Source organism: Podarcis pityusensis (genome assembly GCF_964106645.2).
Source record: "Podarcis pityusensis genome assembly, chromosome: 3".
NCBI classification, from domain to species: domain Eukaryota; kingdom Metazoa; phylum Chordata; class Lepidosauria; order Squamata; family Lacertidae; genus Podarcis; species Podarcis pityusensis.
The window spans coordinates 60,967,829-60,988,404 of record NC_138026.1 but is presented as its reverse complement, the minus strand read 5'-3'; the positions used below and the strand labels follow the sequence as shown (position 1 = coordinate 60,988,404).

At 39.8% G+C, this 20,576-nt stretch overlaps 1 protein-coding gene across 1 annotated transcript in view; it reads right to left on the bottom strand.

The window, feature by feature from the left end:
* Positions 1 to 3,363: 3,363 nt before the first annotated feature.
* The window catches only part of PEX7 (peroxisomal biogenesis factor 7), a 52,704-nt gene continuing 35,491 nt past the window's right edge, over positions 3,364 to 20,576 (bottom strand). The window contains exons 9-10 of the mRNA XM_080999750.1: positions 11,525 to 11,624; positions 3,364 to 4,028 (exon numbers count right to left, since the gene is read on the bottom strand). Of these exons, the coding sequence (XP_080855876.1) occupies positions 3,960 to 4,028; positions 11,525 to 11,624 (169 nt within the window). The 3' untranslated portion in view covers positions 3,364 to 3,959. The remainder of the gene's footprint in view (positions 4,029 to 11,524; positions 11,625 to 20,576) is intronic.

Sequence of the window (20,576 nt, the reverse complement as noted above, 5' to 3'; positions counted from 1 at the left end):
CAAATGGAAACATCTCTTAAATCTTTCCTAGAGGTGATTCACTTAACATTTACATAGGCAAAATCTCATTTGTCTCAAAGGGTCTACTCCAGCTAAGTACAGACTGTGAATTGGTCTACTAATTTTAATGTGGAATTACAATAATTTAAAAGCTTACTGTGATAAAACACTCAGAGCAGTTTCACAGGAATCTCGCATTTTCACGGCATGTGCAAAGCCATGCAAAGGAATAAATATGAAAGAACTTTAATGTGCCCTTTAAAATAAGGATTAAATACTAATGACATTTCTACTTAAAAGGCCACTTGTGAATATAGCTACTGGAGAACCCTAAGATACTGCTGTGAACCTTAAAAGCCACTGTTTTTAAAAATGATTATGTTTGAAAAATTAAAAGTTGGCTTTCAATTACTGCTGATGAAACATTTTTCACTGTTCTGCAGGATGTTTATATCCTTCCAGGTTTAGAAATTAGTTGTTAAAGGTTAAAAGCCAAACTACATTTATTTAATGTACATATTCAGGGCTATATATACTCAGTATTTAAAAAGGACATCTAGACTTAGAAACTTGTGACAGAAACATTAGCAAATGGCATGGCTGACAGAAGAGTTTGATTTATCCATTGGACGTAAAGATCAGGCAGCAGAACCCCTCTCATCAAAGTGAGAAATTTGCATATAAAAGTCCGATATTTCTGGCCTCATACTTGACTATTGTTTAGTTTTAAGTCTAGCTTGTTGAGGTTTTTCCCCCTGGTATCTCTCAGTCATGCACACCTAGTTTGCAAAATATTCCATTACCTCAATTTTCACTACTACATTGCTTGCATAGTGACTAGGAAGATGAGATAAAAGGAATAACTGCTAAGGCTTGAAATGATCAGTTTTATTGCAAAGGACTAGCATTTATTACCTTGAATATTACGAAAAGCTATATGCAGTCATTTTATGGTTCTCTGCAATTTCTCGGTTGATAAATTTGCAAGTGTTTGTGACACTTCAGTCTCCTGCAAGATCCTATCAATAAAAACAGAAAATGGAACTTTTGTTTTTAATACAGTGAAGAAAGACTTGTTAAATAGTAAACAAATTCTGAAATTTGTTCCAGTTCAGGAGATGTGAAATTTGCATGAAGCTCTTCTCAATAGACATATCCATTCATTGCCATGGAGGGACAAGATTAATTGGCACAGGTATGCATAAAAGGTATACACAGATCCCTATTTCAGTTGACAACAGTGGCGCCTCCTGCACACCCAGACACAGTATTCAGCTTGTAGGCATAGCTAAAATAGCAAAAATGAAAAAGCAACAGCTATTACGGATTTCATCTGTTCCACTGCCTCCTGGTGAGAGAATTAAAATACAGCAATCTCTGCTCTTCCCAAAATAATAGACCTCTTTATAGTAATAATAATCACCATCACAAAATACCAGATATTTCTGGGACTAAAAAATGAACCAAGCAGGAGGCAACCCTAACATACAGCTTACCAGTGTTCAAGCTACATCTCAAGAAAGTAGAGAATTAATTTTTGGTGGAGTTGTCCAAAGGTCCAGGATTTTTGGCAAATGGTCTTTGGGATTATATTGGCTATTACATTGCAGGTGGTCACTTTGGCGTTCTGGCCCTTGTATGCATCTCTCTGCAACAAAAGGAGCTGGTAACGTATGAAGATCGTTACTTGCAGCGTTCAGTCTCTCGACACTGAACAACAACACAGGATGTCACTGTGAACAACAGGATGGCGTGAACTGCTTCTACATCTTACGTGGTGGCGCTGTGGTCTAAACCACTGAGCCTCTTAGGCTTACCAATCAGAAGGTCAGCGGTTCGAATCCCTGCAACGGAGTGAGCTCCCATTGCTCTGTCCCAGCTCCTGCCAACCTAGCAGTTCGAAAGCACGCCAGTGCAAGTAGATAAATAGGTACCGCTGCAGTGGGAAGGTAAATGGTGTTTCCGTGTGCTCTGGCTTCCATCACGGTGTTCTGTTGTGCCAGAAGCGGTTTAGTCATGCTGGCCACATGACCCGGAAAGCTGACTGTGGACAAACGCCGGCTCCCTCGGCCTGAAAGCGAGATAAGCGCCACAACCCCATAGTCATCTTTGACTGGACTTAACCGTCCAGGGGTCCTTTACCTTTTTACCTTACATCTTATGTACCATCATAGAGCTAGCAATGGGCAAATGAAGGACAGATTTACGGAAAAGTGGATGCAATTCCTTATGTATACAGGCAAGGGTTCCCCTGGGATTGCTTTGCCCAGCCACCTGAAAATATTTCTGGACTGGTCTGTGTCCACAACTGAAAGAAGGTAGTCCATCCCATAGTCAATACTGTTGTATAACGTAAGATGATTTTAGGTATGAAGACACTGTACTCCATACGATACTTTTTTAAAAAAAAAACCAAAACTATGGTCGGCTAAAGTTTTTAGTTTAAAATGCAATTAACAGATTTTTAAAAAAACTATATATAGCAGATGTCTGGCAGCAAAAGGATAACAGCTGTGTGTCTGACCCATAAGTGTTATTTTTAAAAGTTTTAAAAGTTATTAAAATTATTAAAAGTTTTAGTAAATATTTTTTCCTATAATATCATCCCATTTATTGATCTTCTCCCAATTATGTGAAGACTTCCTGTATCTTAGCTTTTCCCTACCTAGTACATTAATCTAAAACTAGGATTAGGACACAGTAACACAGTGCTATTCATCAGTGATCACTGATATGTAATGTGACAGATTACCATGGCCAAGACACAAACAAAATGGTTCCAGTCTTCCAATCCAGTTTGCAAACCTTTACTGTAGTGGAAGCCAAGGCCTCTCTTGGAGTGTTTGCGGTACTGTATTTGATAGGGTGCAAAGTTCCAACAGCCAAAATCTGAGTAGGCTGAATGCCTCTGGCAGAGAACCAATTCATCTTGGATTTGTGGGTATGGATTTTTCAAAGTGATTTGTAGAAAAGCTGCATAGAAAAAGCTACTGCTTTAACCTTGTACATATTGTAGGACGGCATACTCATTTTCATATTTTGCCAGTATTGGGATTAGCACCACAGAACATAAATATTTGTATGCATCAGGAGGTTGCCTACACATACCTGCATGGAAGACCCTCTGCATGCTTCCCTGAGAACACCTGGCTGGTGTTGGAAAGGGAGCAATAGGTATTTTATCTTTCAGGTGTTGGCAACCCTATTTCAGGCACAACTGTCTCTGAACCTCGAACCCAAATTTGTTGACTCAGGAAAATGACTGTAGCACGACCCTCATAGAACCCACAGACAAAGTGAAACAAATTATTTTCTGATTAAAGAATAGTTACTTGAAAATGACATAAGTTCAACAAAGCCGAGTTAGATAATGTAATTTACTGTACATCAACATTGTAGAATGTTATAATGCAACATCAATTGTAAAATGTATCTCTAACAAAATTAATTGAATGCTATAGGCATCAGGTAGATGCTACATTGTTGTACAATAAATTCTAATTTGAACACCAATGATTTGCATTTCCCCCCTCAGTAGATATCAAGATACAGTTCCAATCACCCAGTCTTTACATGAATGCTTGCAAGATACTCTACACATATCTAAGAGTTCTCTCTGTTTTTGGTCTGTCCAGCTAATTTGTTATTATTTTACTGGTCCAACACAGTTTTTGTGAAAGAAGTCATATGTTAGCTGTAGATCTCAATGGGTGGGGGAATTTATAGTCCTCCAGATGTTGCTGTACTGCAACTTGTCCCTGGTCATTGGCCATGCTGGATGGGACTTATAGGAGTTAGAATCATAAAACATCTGGAGATTTCTTTCCCCTGATTTAAAACATCAAAGGACATATTTTAAAATAAGGTTGTAGCAATGCATTCCACGAAAGTTCTGCCTTGCCCTGAGAAAGGAGAAGCAATTTCTTCCAAATCAGCTGTCCTCCATGGAGAATCTCTTTCTATGATGGAATTATCAATGAAGATGGACTATAGACTTTCACCGTTTCATCCCAAGCACAATCTGCCACCTATGGAGAGCAAACACAATCCATTTTAGACAGTTAGGAGTTACTAGTGTGGGGGAAGAACACAACAAGAAACTGTCATGATGTGAACTAGAAGAGAAACCCATATGATTTTTTGATAGTTTGGCACACATATTTTTAATGGTTGCAGCAGTAATTCTCCTTGCCAACTTGAATGCAGCATCCCTACAATGCTAGCCAACAGACATTGAAATAGATAAAAAATAAATTTTAAAAAGACAATTTCAGATACATCCAAAACAATTGTTTCAACATAGTGCCAAGGCAAATGTTCTCTCAATGCAATGATTTTTACTTGCACAATAGAATATTCTTCCTCTGCACCCCAAAATCTGTTCTTGGCTTCTCCCAACCCTCTGGAGCTAGAATAGGGACAGTGTGAGGTTCATGCAAGGGGAGAAATTTGTGTTTCATTGCACTAATTATTTAATTGAATACCATCATATGCTTTTTTTAAAAAAAGAGTCACCTTTAGTAATCTATCATTTCAACATGATAGCTGACCCTTGCTCCTCAAAGCAATGTAAAATGTGCATTAAAATGTACAATGTAAAATAGCATTAAAACACTTTAAAACACAGAAATTTTTTTATTTACTTCATCAAATTTATACACTGCTTGCTTGTTAAAACAACAACAACCCAACCCTCAAAATAGTTTACAATCTATAATGTACTGCAGACAGCAGTTTGAACCACAAAAGCTGTAGCCATAAATTATGTTGCTATATGTCCCAATTGTGAAAGAACGAATTGATTATTTAGGGAGCATAGTTTTGATGAAAAAGATTATCTGTATATGAAACGAATGTCTTGTATAATTAACAACCCACCCTCCCCATCATTCATGATTTTTCTTCTCCATTTAAAATGACAGCTTTGTCACTCACTGACAACTCCCCCCCCCCCCCCGGTTTCATAAGCATCATATTCAGATACAAGTAAGCAAATAAGTCTCTTCTGGCATGTTCAATTGCCAAGAGGAAACAATACATAAAACGCCATCTGCAAAATCCTTGGGGAATTCCCACCTGTGATCAACTTAATTAGCATCATGCAGTAGCTCCTGAACGCAAATACAGTGACAATAATTTCATCAAAACATAGGGAGAGCAAACAGGATTCCTGCAAAATTTAGACTTCAGAGAAGCAAATTGTACAATTCAGTCCAACTCTTGTTTCTGACTGTACAAGGGAAAACTTAAGGGTAGCTAAGCAATGAGAGCAAACAGAACGTCAATAGCAAATCATTCTGATAAATAATTGTGTGCTCTTGGAAGGCAGACAGAAACCAGTTCTCAAGAGGGAGCACAGTTTTATGTCATTAAAATCTTTATGCTATAAAAGGAGCAACACATGGGATTGAGAAGAGAAAGCTTGTTGCTTGGCGCTGTATCACTTAAGAAGGCACAAAGGGGAAATTACAATTAACGGCTCATGAATGTTTGATCAGTATTTGCATTTTAGGATTTGAAACCCACTGAACTCCTAAAGCTCAGGACTGGCAACCATAGACATATCATCCATTTGCACAAGTTTTGGTGATAGCTCATCCCCATTGTTATGGTTGTAACTTGATGAAGGTAACCCAGTATGAGCACAGAAGTGCAAACCATGGTTTCTCAGGTTGTGTCCACACTGCACACGAGTGATTTAGGAGCTGGTACCACCCAAGCTAAAGCAACACGTGACACCCAATATGATGCAGAAGAGGCAGAAACCTTTTATACAAGTGGCAGAATCGAAGTGTGCAGGCACACAATGGGCCAAGAGCCAAAGAACGGAAGACACGGCTGAAAATGGGTGTGGATTGTTATGAAACCTCCACTTGTATATGTATTAATGTGGACTTATGCTCCTAACTGGCTAGGTTTTGCCAATCACCGGGAATCTTTGGTTGTATCATCCTTCTAACTTTAGTTGGACTACAGAGAAGACCTTTAAATAATTTTTACCTGAGAGCAAGGAAAGGGTTGCTATAGCTCTTTAGCCCTTCATGAAAGCAGAATGAAATTGATTAAACAGAGCAGTCGGAATGAAGAGGATGATTAGGAAAACGGTTGTGTGAATTAATTACGATAAATTCTGAATTGCAGTATTAAGAGTTTATCCGTAATACCAAGTATTAAAGGTAAGAACTGATTAAGGATTAGAGCTAATTGACTCAGGAAAGTAATGCTTCTTCATTTGCTCAATGAATTATCATAAATTAACTAAGTACAGACTCATTAAGGAAAATTGTAACTGATTATAATATTATAAACAAACAGAATTGTAGTAAATTATTTTCCCCTGTGATTAATTATTCTGGGGATTTTAAAAAATCAATATTGCTAAAGGGAGTTAGACTTTTTAGAGACTCTCCCCACTCCTAAGGAATCCTCTGTTATGCCGTAATCCCACGTAGTTCTACTAATTACTATTCCTTTGAGAAATACACAAGGGACAGCTGCCTTATGCCGTTTGTTTTGTCTCAGGAGTACTTCTTCGCAATACTTTTTACACGTAGATATCAACACCAGAGTACAAAATACTTGTTTCTTATTTCAGTTGTGAATGGCATGCTAAGATTGCCACTGTCTGCAATAAAACATGCAGAAGTGCAAGCCCTTAGTAGTTGCTTCTACGTATCTACGTATCTTTCAGAAAGAGTGGCAATTTAAATGTACCAGCAACAAAATGTTGCAATGTGTCTCTTCATGGCTCGGTCTGGCCAGATGCCATCTCCTAGGCCCACTGAGTATGCTCAGTATTCACTAGACTACTTTGGGGTTGTTTTACTCCTTTATTTGCTTTTTCTTTGTACTTCTGCAAACCTTGGGGGTTTCCAAAGTCTGTTGCTCTTTGTGGCTGCATTTTGGCTATATAAGTACTACTACTAGTAATCTGAGTCAAGGATCTGCGGAGAGTATTTCAACTGGGATTGAGGTGGAAGGATTAACACTTACTTCCAAACATCACTGCTGGAGGGGATGATAAAAGTGGAAGCAAGAAAGGAAAAGAACACATGGATGATAGGTGTGCTGTTATCTTTTGCATTTCCTTCACGTGACAATCATAAGTGCAGCAGCCAGAAAGCTCTACAGTATTGCAGACTGTAGCAGAAAGGACAAATATATATTTTCAGGGCCACCCCTCTCTTTTCTTCTGACCTTCCCCTGAGTTCTGTATAAAACAGGAATAGTTATGCTATACTACTAAATAAGTAGTATGCTACTTAAACAAAGAACAACCCCCTTTGGAACTGTGTTTTTTCCCCTTCCCACACCTGGCAATAAATACTGTAGAATCTAACCAGTAATCTGTCCCTGACACTCCCATTTAAAGTGAAGGGCTATTTGCTAGTGCTAGCAAATAATTAAAGGAACACTCGCTTACTAGCATGGTGCAGTTTTCCTACTCTCATGCCAACTAAACTGCTGGTAGGGAATTTGGAATTATGCAGCACATAAATCAAGCCTTTCCTTCCCTCCAAAGCCAGAGAATACAAATTCTGAATAAATGTAGGCTGACAAACTTCAAAATTCAGTTTACTGAAGTGAAAGTCATCCCATTTTTAAAAATTCTCTCTTTGCCACACCATTTCCTACCAACAGCGTAGAAGCCAGTTGCCATTCATTAATTAGCACTAGTTTTCACTGACCCGCCAGCTGATTTACTTCTCTGACAGGTCCCCAATTAGCCATTTATCATTACAGTCTTATTTTGCTGCTCAGTCTTTTTCTGGTACCTAAGGTAATCTGTCCAGCCTTTTGAAATTACCTGAATGACACACTGTCTTCTCAGTGCTTAAGGAGAGAGGGAAAATATCCTACAAGAATAGCTGATATACTTGTGCCAAGAACTGGAGACTGTGGCCCAGGAAACACACTCACAGTGCAATCCAAATCCAAGCTCCAGCAGGATAAGCAGGTTTGGATTAGTCAGACCTTGGGCTGTGCTGGCTGAACCAGGGCTATGCTGTCATAGTGGCATAACCTCAACTCAACTCAACTGGTGCAATGGTGGTTCAGTTGGAGCTCAGCTGGTGGAACTTAAGATGGCAGAACATACATCAGCATAAGTCACCATTTTGGGGGCATGGTGGAGCAAGGAGAGAAACTATTTCAAACCTCTTCCAGCTCAGTCATGTGATTGGGCAATCTGGTGGAACTCACACTAGCAAAAAGGGTGGTATAAGTCAAACTCTGTTTTAAAGGATTGTTTTCCTTCTACCAGGCTCATCCAGCAGTAGTCTTGCAACAAAATATAGTGGGGAATAGGCATAGCTTGTGCTGGCTTTAATTTAAGACTGTGTACATTCCACTGGCTTCCTAAACTTAGGAGATTGCTCTTCCCAGCTGCAACCCTATTCTCATTTAACTGGGTGTTAAGTCCCTTTCAACTCATGGAGCTTCATTCTGAGTAGACATGTTTAGGACTGCACTTATTCGTGAACAAATAGACTTGGGCAATGGGGAAAATTAAGATGAACAATTTTTAACGACATAAAACTTAGCGCTATTATCCCGAAGAGAAATAAATCCTTGGAAAGAATGTTGTAGGCCAATATCAACATTATTATTATTAGAAGATCTGGCAGGAATCATTCAGAATTTTTGAAAGCTTCAATTACCAGTTCACAAAAATAGCATGATGGCTGTTTTACTGACAAAGGCCCATCTAAGTGTATATATGCTTCCTTGTCTTTCTATCAGCACGTTGCAGCCCAGGCTTGCATATTTTGCATTCATGTCTCCAATTCTAAATATAACAGACTTCATGATTGCAACTGCCAGTAGTTCAACAGAATCATTCATGTACGAAAAGGTGCTGTGCAACACACAATAAATTAATGGTGAAGTAAATGAATACTATAGATTGACTGGGGGTACTTGGTACAGGCAACAAAGAAAACTCCTGCACATTTAAATTATGGCATATTTAATACCCACGTAGAAATAACTCTTGCTTCAGTTTAACAGCTCTGTTCAACATCTAGAGCTACTAACACGGCAACAGAAGTGTGCGGGTGGTTTCCTCATAAGATGCAGAAAGAGCAGCAGCTGTGGTAATTGGTCTTGCCAGTAAAGAAGGTCTTGCCAGTAAAGTAGGGCTACTTTACTTACCCATCAACGTTTTATTTATTTATTTATTTAGATTTATATACCACTTAACAATAACTTTTTAAAAATATAAGTGGTTCCTCACAAAGTGAGCCTCTAGGAAAGTCAGTAGCTGTTTTTGGTCCTAAAAACCTGCACTATTAAAATCAATGTAGGTTTTGCCACTGATTTCTGTAGGGATAAATTTATTACTCTAGGGGGTCCAAACCTGGAATTTAATTTTAATCTCAGAGATGCCCTGAGCAATTTATTTCACAGAATGTAACACTTGTGTATTTGCATGTGTCTTGTTCTTCAGTGCAAAGATAGAATATATGTATATTCTTTTTACTACAGCTGCTTTTGAAATAAATTTAAAAACTGCAATTTAGAAAACCGAATCATGGTTCATACTTCACAGAACTTTTACAAGAGAATATTCCTGTGCGCACCCCTTCAAACCGCGAGTCCTGCTTTCAGGCAGACAACAGCTATAGAAAAAAACCTTGCTCAACAGAAAGCATTCATTTAGGTATGGTAGCCAATTATCTCAGTAGCATAAGAGAAGGCCTGATGAAAACTAGGCGCAGAATTAAAGAAAGAGTTCCCAGGACTTACATTTATTTCCCTTACATTGGGGTTGAATGTTATTCAGGCTTATTACATTAGAAGTCTTAAAATACCATCCTCTCAACCCCTTTATGATAAGCGAAGAAACATTCCCTCATTTCACTGTATCTTCAAAGTAACATATTCAGCTGAGAAAAGATGAATTTGGCCGCTGAAGCAAGAGCAGGGGAGTTCATCCGTTCTATTTAAATGGGTACTATTTATGCTATACAAATTTTAAAGTGATGTCTCCACAAAAAAATTGAGGGGGAAATGCAATTTCTAAAAGGGTGGCAAGGATTCCAGGACAGAGAGGGAGACAGGGGAAGACCACCTCAGGGCTGTTCTAGCTGGACACACACACACACAGCCTCAAGCAGGGTCATCTACCATTAACAGCTCTGTTGGAAGGATTCCAGGAGAGAGGCAAGAAATGTTACTTCAGGGCCTGCTCCAGGTGAATAGTTGCATTTCTCCCCAGAGCATGATGTACCATAAACTGCCTTGTGGGAAGGATCCTGATGCATTGAAAAAATATATAACTCAATGTTACTTATAAGCTGCCATGGAAGGATTTATATCCTGACAGGTGAGATATATACAAAATGTGGTTTAATAAAATAAGCTGCTTTTACAGTCGTACCTTGGATCCCGAACACCTTGAAACTCAAACGTTTTGGCTCCCAAACGCCGCTCAGAAGTGAGTGTTCCGGTTTGCGAATGTTCTTTAGTACCCGAATGTCCGACGGGGCTTACATGGCTTCCAATTGCGTGCAGGAAGCTCCTGCAGTCAATCGGAAGCCCGGCCTTGGTTGTCGAACGTTTTCGGAAGTTGAATGGACTTCCGGAACAGATTCTGTTTGACAACCAAGGTACAACTGTACTTGGCTTGTTACTTTTTTTCTACTAAGAGTCACAGTAACTGCTAGTGATGAATTGCTGCAGTGCAAGATGGGATAACTGGATTCTCTCATGGACCCTTCCAAAAGGGACTGATTCTATTTAAAAAAAATAAAAAAAAATTAAACCACCATTTCCCCAAAGACCAATGGGTTCAAGTTGATTCTGCCTGTGGACACCCGGAGAAGTTTGAGGAGTGTGGCTTTTGATTAGGTGCCAGAAAAAAAATAATCCCTTCCAACCTTTCCAGCTGTTAGAGAAAATAAATAATTAAGTCTACACTATCCATATACTAATATTGGATTTGTTCGGATGCCGTTCTCGCCAAGGAAATGCTATGCATATACAAGCAGGTCCCACTATCTGCCTGCTTGTTATTTTAAAATTCACTTATCTTTACCCAAACCTCACTACGTGCACAGTTGATTCAGATAACCGAACAGCCAGAGTCTGCCCACTTCCTTACTTGTTTGCGCTTCACTGTCTGGCTGCAGCCATTTTAAGAAACCATGGGAGAGAGATCACAAATCAGAAATGTTCCCATAGGAAATCATGGAAACCATCAGCTCACCTAATGGACGATTTCCTGGGAAAGCACTGTGTTTGGTAACTGGGACTTGTGTGTATTCCATGTGTAAGCATAATGTCTGCAAGTTGCATGACCTGGGGCCAATACACATGTTCACACATTCTGAGGGTCCAGAGGTAGAACAGGTGCACCCAGTGCTTAGGACACAAAGCTGTGGTTTTGATAACCTACCACTCAGACTCTAGTCAGAGAGAGTAATTTCTATTGCCCTTATAAGTGAGGATTAATTTATATAAACTACAGTTGATGTTTCCATCTACATAAGGAAAAAGAAGAAGACACTCTCTTTTCTCTTACCTGACTCGGGTGGTGCAAGCTTAAATCCAGGCCACAAGTAAACTCTGTATGATGCTCCACAGTTTCAAGCAGTGGATCAGGCTTGGAGAAATCCCAGAATCTATAGATGGAAACAATATTGTAATTATGGTAATTGAAAGGCCATTTTAAAAAATGTAATGCTGGACTGCTGATGTGCTTGAAGCTGCCAAATGCTTTTAAAAAACAAACTCATCCACTTTAGAAATGCAATTAATCCTATTGCACAAGTCTTTTGACTCATCTGCATAAATAAGTACTTCATTAAGGCTACATCTCCTTCAGCCCAGTATGGAGATTTAGATCCAGAGCTGGCATGATGATCTCCCATTGGGATAAACTGCAAAACAGTAAACTGAAGTATCTTTATTAAACAGTAAGTAAAGCTTTATGACATATGAACCTATAAAGTCTGTCTTCTACTGTCAGATAACTGGGACATCTAGACTGGAACTATCTATTTCTACAGACTATGGGGCAATAAGTCTTTCAGAGTTTCACACCTGATTTTTCTTTTTTAAAAAATGACGATATCAAGGATGCAACTGGAGACTTTCTACATCAGAAATATTTGATTCATCGTTTAGCTATATTTTATCAATGGTCTGAAACTTGATGCTCTGCAGAATTCACACAAGAATACCAGGCAAATGTGGGATTTTCAGATGTGTCCTAGGTGCTTACGGCGTCCCTAATATCTTAAACCTGTTTAGACAGGCAGCAGGCAGCAGGGCAGAGAAAACTCTTTACTATGCTAAGTAAGGCCGTTGGGAGGGACTACATACTGTCACATACTCCATCCCACCTTCTGTTTCCTGACATGGAAACTTCAAGGACTAAACTTCCCTTCCTGTTAACCAGGATCTTCAGTGATTTATGGTTAATTGTATTTCTATACTGCTTTCCATTCAAATGAATCTCAAAGCAAAAAATAACAATAACAGAACATAATATCGCTACAGCAGAAATAATATATTAATGAACCATCAGTAAAATAATTACAATCTATAAATACTATTAGCAAAAAAATAAGCTAAACATCACAATTACAGCATGTCACATTATGTGATTAACAAAACATTAATAAAACATTTATAATCTAGAGGATATTAACAAAATAGTAACTCAAAATAAGCTATTATGTTCACACACACACACACACAGAAACAAACGTGGGACAGCCTGTGTTTAAAGTATATTTATAGCCAACAATAAAACTGAAACAACTAATTTCTTTTCTTATTTTGTTTAACAGTCATGCCTGTATGTGTATAAGGTAGATTCTACTCAAAAGATCAATAATTCTCAGTTATGTGACAATTCAACTGCTTAAACATTTCTCATTTACATTCTGGAATGTGTACTCAAAATTCAGGCCTCTTTTAGATTACTTAAGATTTTGTTACCTGGTTTGAGCCGTAAGGTAAATTAAATGCAGGCCAAATCATTCCTTTAAGTTAGGGGCCCTTCCTGAGCCTGGTACCCTCCAAATGTTTTGGACTACAACTCCTATCAGTTCTGGCTAGCATGGTTAATTGTCAGACATAATGGGAGTTGTAGTACAACAACATCTGGAGACCACCAGGTTGGGAAAATCTGCTTCAGATGTTGTTGGACCACAGCTCCCATCAGCCAGCATGGCCAATGATCAGGGATCAGCAGTCATCCAGGGCCTTGAGGTTCTCTACCTCGGCTTTATGTACTGAGCTGTTGGTATATCCTTGCACTTAAAAAATTAAGATATAGAGTGACAATTCCAATTCCATAAATGAACGATGGTATAAAATTCAGACATCTTTGTGCACACTTTGGTCCTCATTCTAACTATACTGTAGATTTTTCTGTTCTTGTGGGCAGGACAAGAAATTAGGAAGGGCACTGAAGTCCAGCCTCTTCTAGTGACTGACCTTTGATTCAGCAACCCATCTGTGGCACAGCTTCTGAGATCTTACCAGGAATTACTCACATCCTTCCAATTATTTCTTTGCATCCATAAGGGCTTTTGTTTAAAGTGAAACCTCCACCTAGTATCACATTCTGCATTTGTTTACTTACCGCATGCAGTTGCAACACACACACACACACACACACACACACACACCTTCTACATTACCTAATAACTAGTGTGCACTAAATATAATTCTTCACTATTTTCATTGAGATACAATGTTTGCCCTTACTTCATCCACTACAGTCAATAGATTTCTACTACAACCAATTTTGTCTCTTCTTCTTTTCTCTCCCAAGGACCCCTTCTCTCTCAACATATATGCATGCTATGCTTACAAAAGAAGAACAATATGCAATTCATAATGTACACAGCTGGTTTTGCCATTAGAGTGGTTACCAAGAAAGGGGGGAAAGACCAAACTATGGAAAATGCAATTCATGGGTGGTTTAGGGACACTGCAAACACTAGAGGCAACTGAATTAGTTTGCTTAATCTATCTTCATTTAATTTCTTTGCAAATCACCTGACCAGAATGGTGGCTACACAATGGATGCACTATGGCAACAGCCCTCTTTCGCTTCTCCTAGTACTAGAGGAACAGGAGAACGAGAGGTTCTTTTCCAACACGCTCATTTCCAGAGAGCAAATGCATATGCAGATCAACATCCATTTAACCATGATATCACACATTTACGGTATATTATTGGATAACTGGAAAAGATTAGTTTAAAAAAAAACAAAAAACCCAACACATTTGAGCCTAACCTTTAAAACCTATTTAAACATATTAATAAAACAGTCAAAAATAAAACTGCCAGTATCAGCAAGCCTTTACACTAACACTAACACACACACACACACACACACACACACACACAATCTGGCCACCAGTTCTCAACAAGATACTGCAAGGCTAGAAAAGCTGCAGAAAAATGTGAACAAAGCAACCTAAGAGCAGGAAATGCTCCAGTGATGAAAGGTACAACACTTGGGGCTCTTTAGTTTAGAAAACGGTGTTTCCGTACGCTGCTCTGGTTCGCCAGAAGCGGCTTAGTCCTGCTGGCCACATGACCCGGAAGCTGTCTGTGGACAAACGCCGGCTCCCCTAGCCAGTAAAACAAGATGAGCGCCACAACCCCAGAGTTGTCCGCGACTTAACTGTCAGGGGTCCTTTACCTTTTTAAGGAGATAAAACAACAAAGTGCCATGACAGCTAATAATCTATCTGAAGGGATTTCTTTGGTGCTATGCTCCCAAAACTGTGCTGTACGGATGGTCCTTACATTTTCTTGAGACAGAGGCACATTGTGACAGTACAGGCAACCCCTGATTTGTGAGGGGGTCGCGTTCCAGGTCATTGTACATGACAGAGGAGTGTGTACAAGCCCCATCCCCTTTCTCTGCCATGTCCGGGTTCGCGGTAATGCGCACGTGCACAATTGCACATGCTTTGAACACACGCAACGTGGTCGTTGTCTGTATCTGACTATTCCCATGTGAAGGAAATATACTTCTACAGCAAATTATTCTCCCTCCACAGAAACAAATGTGCATACTATATTTGAAAATATCCCAGCTTGAGAAAGCAGAGTCAAAAGCACTAGACAACTGGGATGGTTAATTAGGTTCTTGAATACTCAAAGAATGCATTCTTGTTCAATATAATCTTCCATGGACTACTATGGAATTAAGATTCCAAATAAGAATCTGTTTGAATGTGTTACCAGCTGCCTATTTACACTTCATAACTTGTATAAAGAACTTTCATCCACTTTTCCGAAGAAAGGTTATTTCAGGTGTTACTGAAAGTTCAGAACTAGCCTCATTTATATAACACTCTCCCCCCATCAAACTTTAATGGAATATCAAAGAACAGGATTTAAGGAAGAAGCATTTCCCCCCTTGATAAGTGCAGTCAGTATGAAGAATGTTCTGGGCTGTACTGTTCTATAGTATATTAGTGGCCATTCACTGTAACTGTTATTTCATTTCCACAGATGACTAGATATTCTATATATACAAAAGTGGAGAGCCAATTCCTCATGAAAACAGTTCAGTAACTCCTACAGTTTCCCAAATCTGAGCTACACATAATCTTTATCTTCGAAGTATAGAAAGAAATGTTTCCAGTCAACTACATATGGAATTCCTAAAACCACTATACGAAGTCAAAATGTTAACTGTGGATGATTCTTGCACAGGTAGTATCATAAAAATAAATATGAGAAATCAATGCTGCCTGCTGCAAATGATTGCTTGTCTTACTAAGAAACAATCACATTCTTTCTACCAATGTGGATCAAAGTGGGTTTGGGGGGGAAATGCATCAAAATGCAGTATTTCTTAAGATACTACATACAGGATTGATAGTTCCAAACCAGTGGTGGGAGACCACTGAATGCAGAGGATATGGGAGTTTGTACATAGTCGGAAACTATAGCTTTAACTGGGTTTTTTTTTGGGGGGGGGGTTGGCTTCATTCAAAAAAGGAGGAGGATTTGGGTGTAATTAGCACACATAGGAAGCCTAAGATGTGTCAACAGATAAATCAGAAAAAAGCTATTAAGCTGGTACTGGACCAGAAATAAGAATGCATTTATTGATGCATGCCTCTGTCACATACATAAATCAATCAATTGTACTGCCAAATGCTTTTTGTAGTATTCATTGTTCCATCAAAATAAACTAGTACTTCTAGTTTGTGAAATGACCTGTAAGTTCAAGTTGTTTTAATCACTATATTCCAAACTCTGCTTACCTAAAGTTTCAACAGAAGATAACTGAATTACCTCTCCTGGTTTCTTAAAATACATCCAAAATGCTTGAGCAGGGGGCTCTTGACACATTTGCCATGGCCTAGAGTTGTTATTAATATAATTCCCTTTAATGATGAACTCAAGTGGTTGGATGCTTATTGGACTGGAGTAAAACAAAGCCACTGAGAAACAACGGGGATAGGTATCTGCATACCTTGGTGAACCTTCAGGTATATAGAATTACAAAACAATGCCTGCCTACCCCCAACCCAACAAACTAAAATTCCAGAAACCACAAAATGTTGAATACTATATGTGGGGGAATATATTGGCCTACTTCAACACCTGACAGTTTTAGCATCCTGGAGGAAGGCATGGTAAGCTGGAACCCTGAACAGTAGCCCTTAACGTTAGAGGATGAGGATATACTGCAACATTTTGTACTTTATATAGTGCAGACATGTTACTTATATACAGCCATCAGGATTTCTGGTTGTCTACAGGTAACCTACAAAAAGTCAGATATTTATGCTGAATTTACTATCTAGTCAAGGAGCAGGAACCAAGGGATGGATATGACTATGTATCTGAAGGAGAATCTCGACCTCCATCTTTCAGTCTGTACACTGAGGTCCAGTTCCCAGGGCCTTCTGGTGGCTGCCTCACTGCGAGAAATGAAGTTACAAGGATCAGACAGAGGGCTTTCTTGGAAGCAGAGCCTGTTCTGTGGAATGCCCTCCCATCAACTGTCAATGAGATAAATAATTATACAAATTTTAGAAGACACCTGAAGGCAGCCTTGTATAGGGACGTTTTTGATGTTTTATTATGTTTTCATATCTGTTGGAAGCCACCCGGAGTGGCTGGAGTAACCCAGTCAGATGGATGGAGTACAAATACAACAACAACAACAACAACAACAACAACAACAACAACAACCTTTGCATGCATTTAGGTGTCATTTCAGTAAGGTTGGAGAATTGTGTGGTTACACCAAACTCAAGCCCCCCCCCCCCCCCGGAAGAGGTGGGCTTTAAAGGAACAGAGGAAGGTGACACTACTTGAGTATTCTGGAAGGGACCTCCAAGCATACATGCTTGCAAAGCTTCCAAGCCGTGCGCATGGAATTTTTATTTATCTATACAGTCAAACCTTGGTTTTTGAACATCTTGGCTGCCAAACGATTCGGAAGCCGAACGCTGAAAACCCAGAAGTGAATGCTTCCGAGGTGTGTTTCTCAATTTTCCCCACTGAACTTGCTGGCAGCCCTTTGACCCTCGGTTTTTGAACATTTCGGAAATCGAATGGATTTCTGGAATGGAGGTTCTACTGTATATATCTATATTTATGGAATTTTTATACAATTAAATTGGGGAAGACCCAAATATATGTATGTTCAGATCATTTATATAAATTCAAATAAAAGTTATTGTGGGCTGAATTTGACCATTTATAAAGGGTTTCTGAATATAGTAGCTTGCCTGTGAATTAGTTCTATTTAGAAGTGTTTGAAATCAGCCAGATTTTCTTCTCAAATGTCTATATGAGGGGAAGTGAATCACACATAATACTTTAATGCCACCAATATTTCTTTGGTCACAATTTAGAAAGCCATTTATTACTTTCAAGAGATTACAATAAAACTAGGATTCACCCCTTCAATCCTGATCTTTTAGCCCCTAATAAGACTGAGGAATATATTTTGACGTGAAGAAGTGCTTATGGCAAAATACGGCATTTCATGCAAAGGTCTATGCTTCTCATTTCCAGGTATGTGGCATATAAACTAAATATTGCTTCTTTAACAGCAGGACAAGTTCAGCAATAAAATGTCAAGCGGCAAATACTCAAGAGTATCTGGGAAGCAAAATACATTAAGATAAACCCAGATTGCAAGTCTACTCTATATGAAAACAGGAACCATAAGATTACCTTTTTCACAACTAAAACAAAGATATTGCTTTATCTTCATGTTCTGTTGATACTACATATTTGACTAGGTCTGTTGTATTCTCCAAGGGCTGTAGCCTGCAGCCAAAAGAAGGCATGTAGGGTTCCTCTTTCAATACTCAACTTTTGTTTAAATAAAGTAAGATTGAAATCCTATATGCATGCACCTGGGAGCAGAGGTGGCTTGCCTGATGGGGCAGGGCAACAATGCTGGCTTGCCAGCATTGGGATCACTGCCACACACCACTTGTAAGTGCGGGGCGGCAGCAGGGAGGTCAGCATAGTGGAAGTGCACCAGTGGGAGAGCCTGAACCCTGCTGATATTTCCATTCCTTTCCCCTCTGCCTCCCAGTAAGCAGCAGTGGCTCCACCCACAAGGTGATCCACTTCTGCCTGCGAGTAAGTCCCACTGAACTCAATGGGGTTTACTTCTGAGTAGGCATGAATAAGACTGCAATGCAAGTCTCTCTCACTTTGATACAGTGGTACCTTGGTTTACGAACTGTTCCGGAAGTCCGTTCTTAAACCAAAACCGTTCTTAAACCGAGGTGCGCTTTCCCTAATGAGGCCTCCCGCTGCCAGTGCCCTTCCACCGTTTGGATTCCGTTCTTAGACCGAGGTAGAGTTCTCAAACCGGGACACTACTTCCAGTTTTGCGGGGTTCATATACTGAATAGTTCGTAAACAGGGCTGTTCTTAAACCGAGGTACCACTGTATAGGGAAAACCATGAAGGCAGTATTTGATAGAAATTATGAGAAAACACTAGGCGTTTATTGTTATTATTATTATTATTATTATTATTATTATGAAGAAGAAGAAGAATTGTATTCAATGTACCGTATTTTGCGCCCCATAGGACGCACCAGCCCATAGGACGCACCTAGTTTTTTGGGGGGGAAATAAAGAAAAAAAATTTATTTCCCCCCAGGTGCGGGGCTGGAAGAACCAGGTCAGGGAACAGCGGGAAGGCGTGCTCCGCCTCCCCGTTGTCCCCCGAGCTTGTGGGGCTGGCGATGGGAAGAAGTGCGCTGAGCCCAGGACTGCAGGCAGCTCTGCACAGCCATCGGGAGCCGGGTGGGACTTTGTGCCCCGCTCCCGATGGCCGCGCTGAGCTGCGCTGAGCCCGGGACTGCAGGCAGCTCTGCGCAACCCTCGGAGCCGGTCTCCCGAGGGTTGCGCAGAGCTTCCTGAAGCCTGGAGAGCGAGAGGGGTCGGTGCGCACCGACCCCTCTCGCTCTCCAGGCTTCAGCGAAAGCCTGCATTCGCCCCATAGGGCGCACACACATTTCCCCTTCATTTTTGGAGGGGAAAAGGTGCGTCCTATAGGGCGAAAAATACGGTAATCAACATGCTAGGTTACCCTCGTTTATGTTGTGGCTGTTCGGCAATGATTCTCCATCCCCTAAAGGCCCCTCCTCACCAACGTTTCCTAATACAGGTCTGCATTCCCATTGATTTTGTAGCAGACAAAGCAAGCAAAGCTCTGGTTATTATTAACTGGCATTGTACTCTAAAACAAAATCACATAAAAACATCACTTATGTTTTGTGCAGTATTATGCAAGATACATATTTTAGCTATAAATAAAATTAAGTAATTGATATGAGGCAGACCGCTTGACTCAGCAGACTGGAAGAGTAATGCTGCTGGTTTTACTATGCACTCAGATTATTGGCACACATAACTAGGGGGTGAGAGGGAAGAGAGATTGCTGGCAAAGCTTTACCCCTTTAGTTGCATCCAGTAAAGAAATTTCAGGTATGGGGAATGAACAAAAGGCTAAGCATTTCAAGAGTTAACAGTGTTGGTTCATTACATACATTATAGATGGGAAGTCTTCTACATATACTTTTGTGCTGATCTGTGTGGCTGAACTTATAAGGACTGAATAAACTGAGGCAGCAATAGATAGGTAAACATGAATCAGCTTGAAGTCTGTGCTAACAAGCTACACAGATAAAAGTCAATAATATTGCTCCTGAATTAGAACTGTCTATTGTAGAGGTTCTCAAACTATGGTCTGTGGGCTTCATTCAGGTAGAAGATAGACTGGGGAACAGCTGAGAATATCTGTACTTGGCTCTGACAATGGAGACAGAGGTGTTTTGATTAGGACCAGATATGTCGAACAGGCTAACAACTGGCCTAGGCTGGGATTTATGGATCAATCAAAATAGCTCAATTGGTAGAGTATGAGACTCAATCTCAGGGTTGTGGGTTTAAGCCCCATGTTGAGCAAAAATATTCCTGCATTACAGGAATATGGACTAAATGACCCTCATGGTCTCTTCCAGCTCTACAATCCTGTGGTTCTATTTTACATGTGTTCTTTCATAAAGCCATTCTACCCCATTTCCACATTAATCTGCAACCTT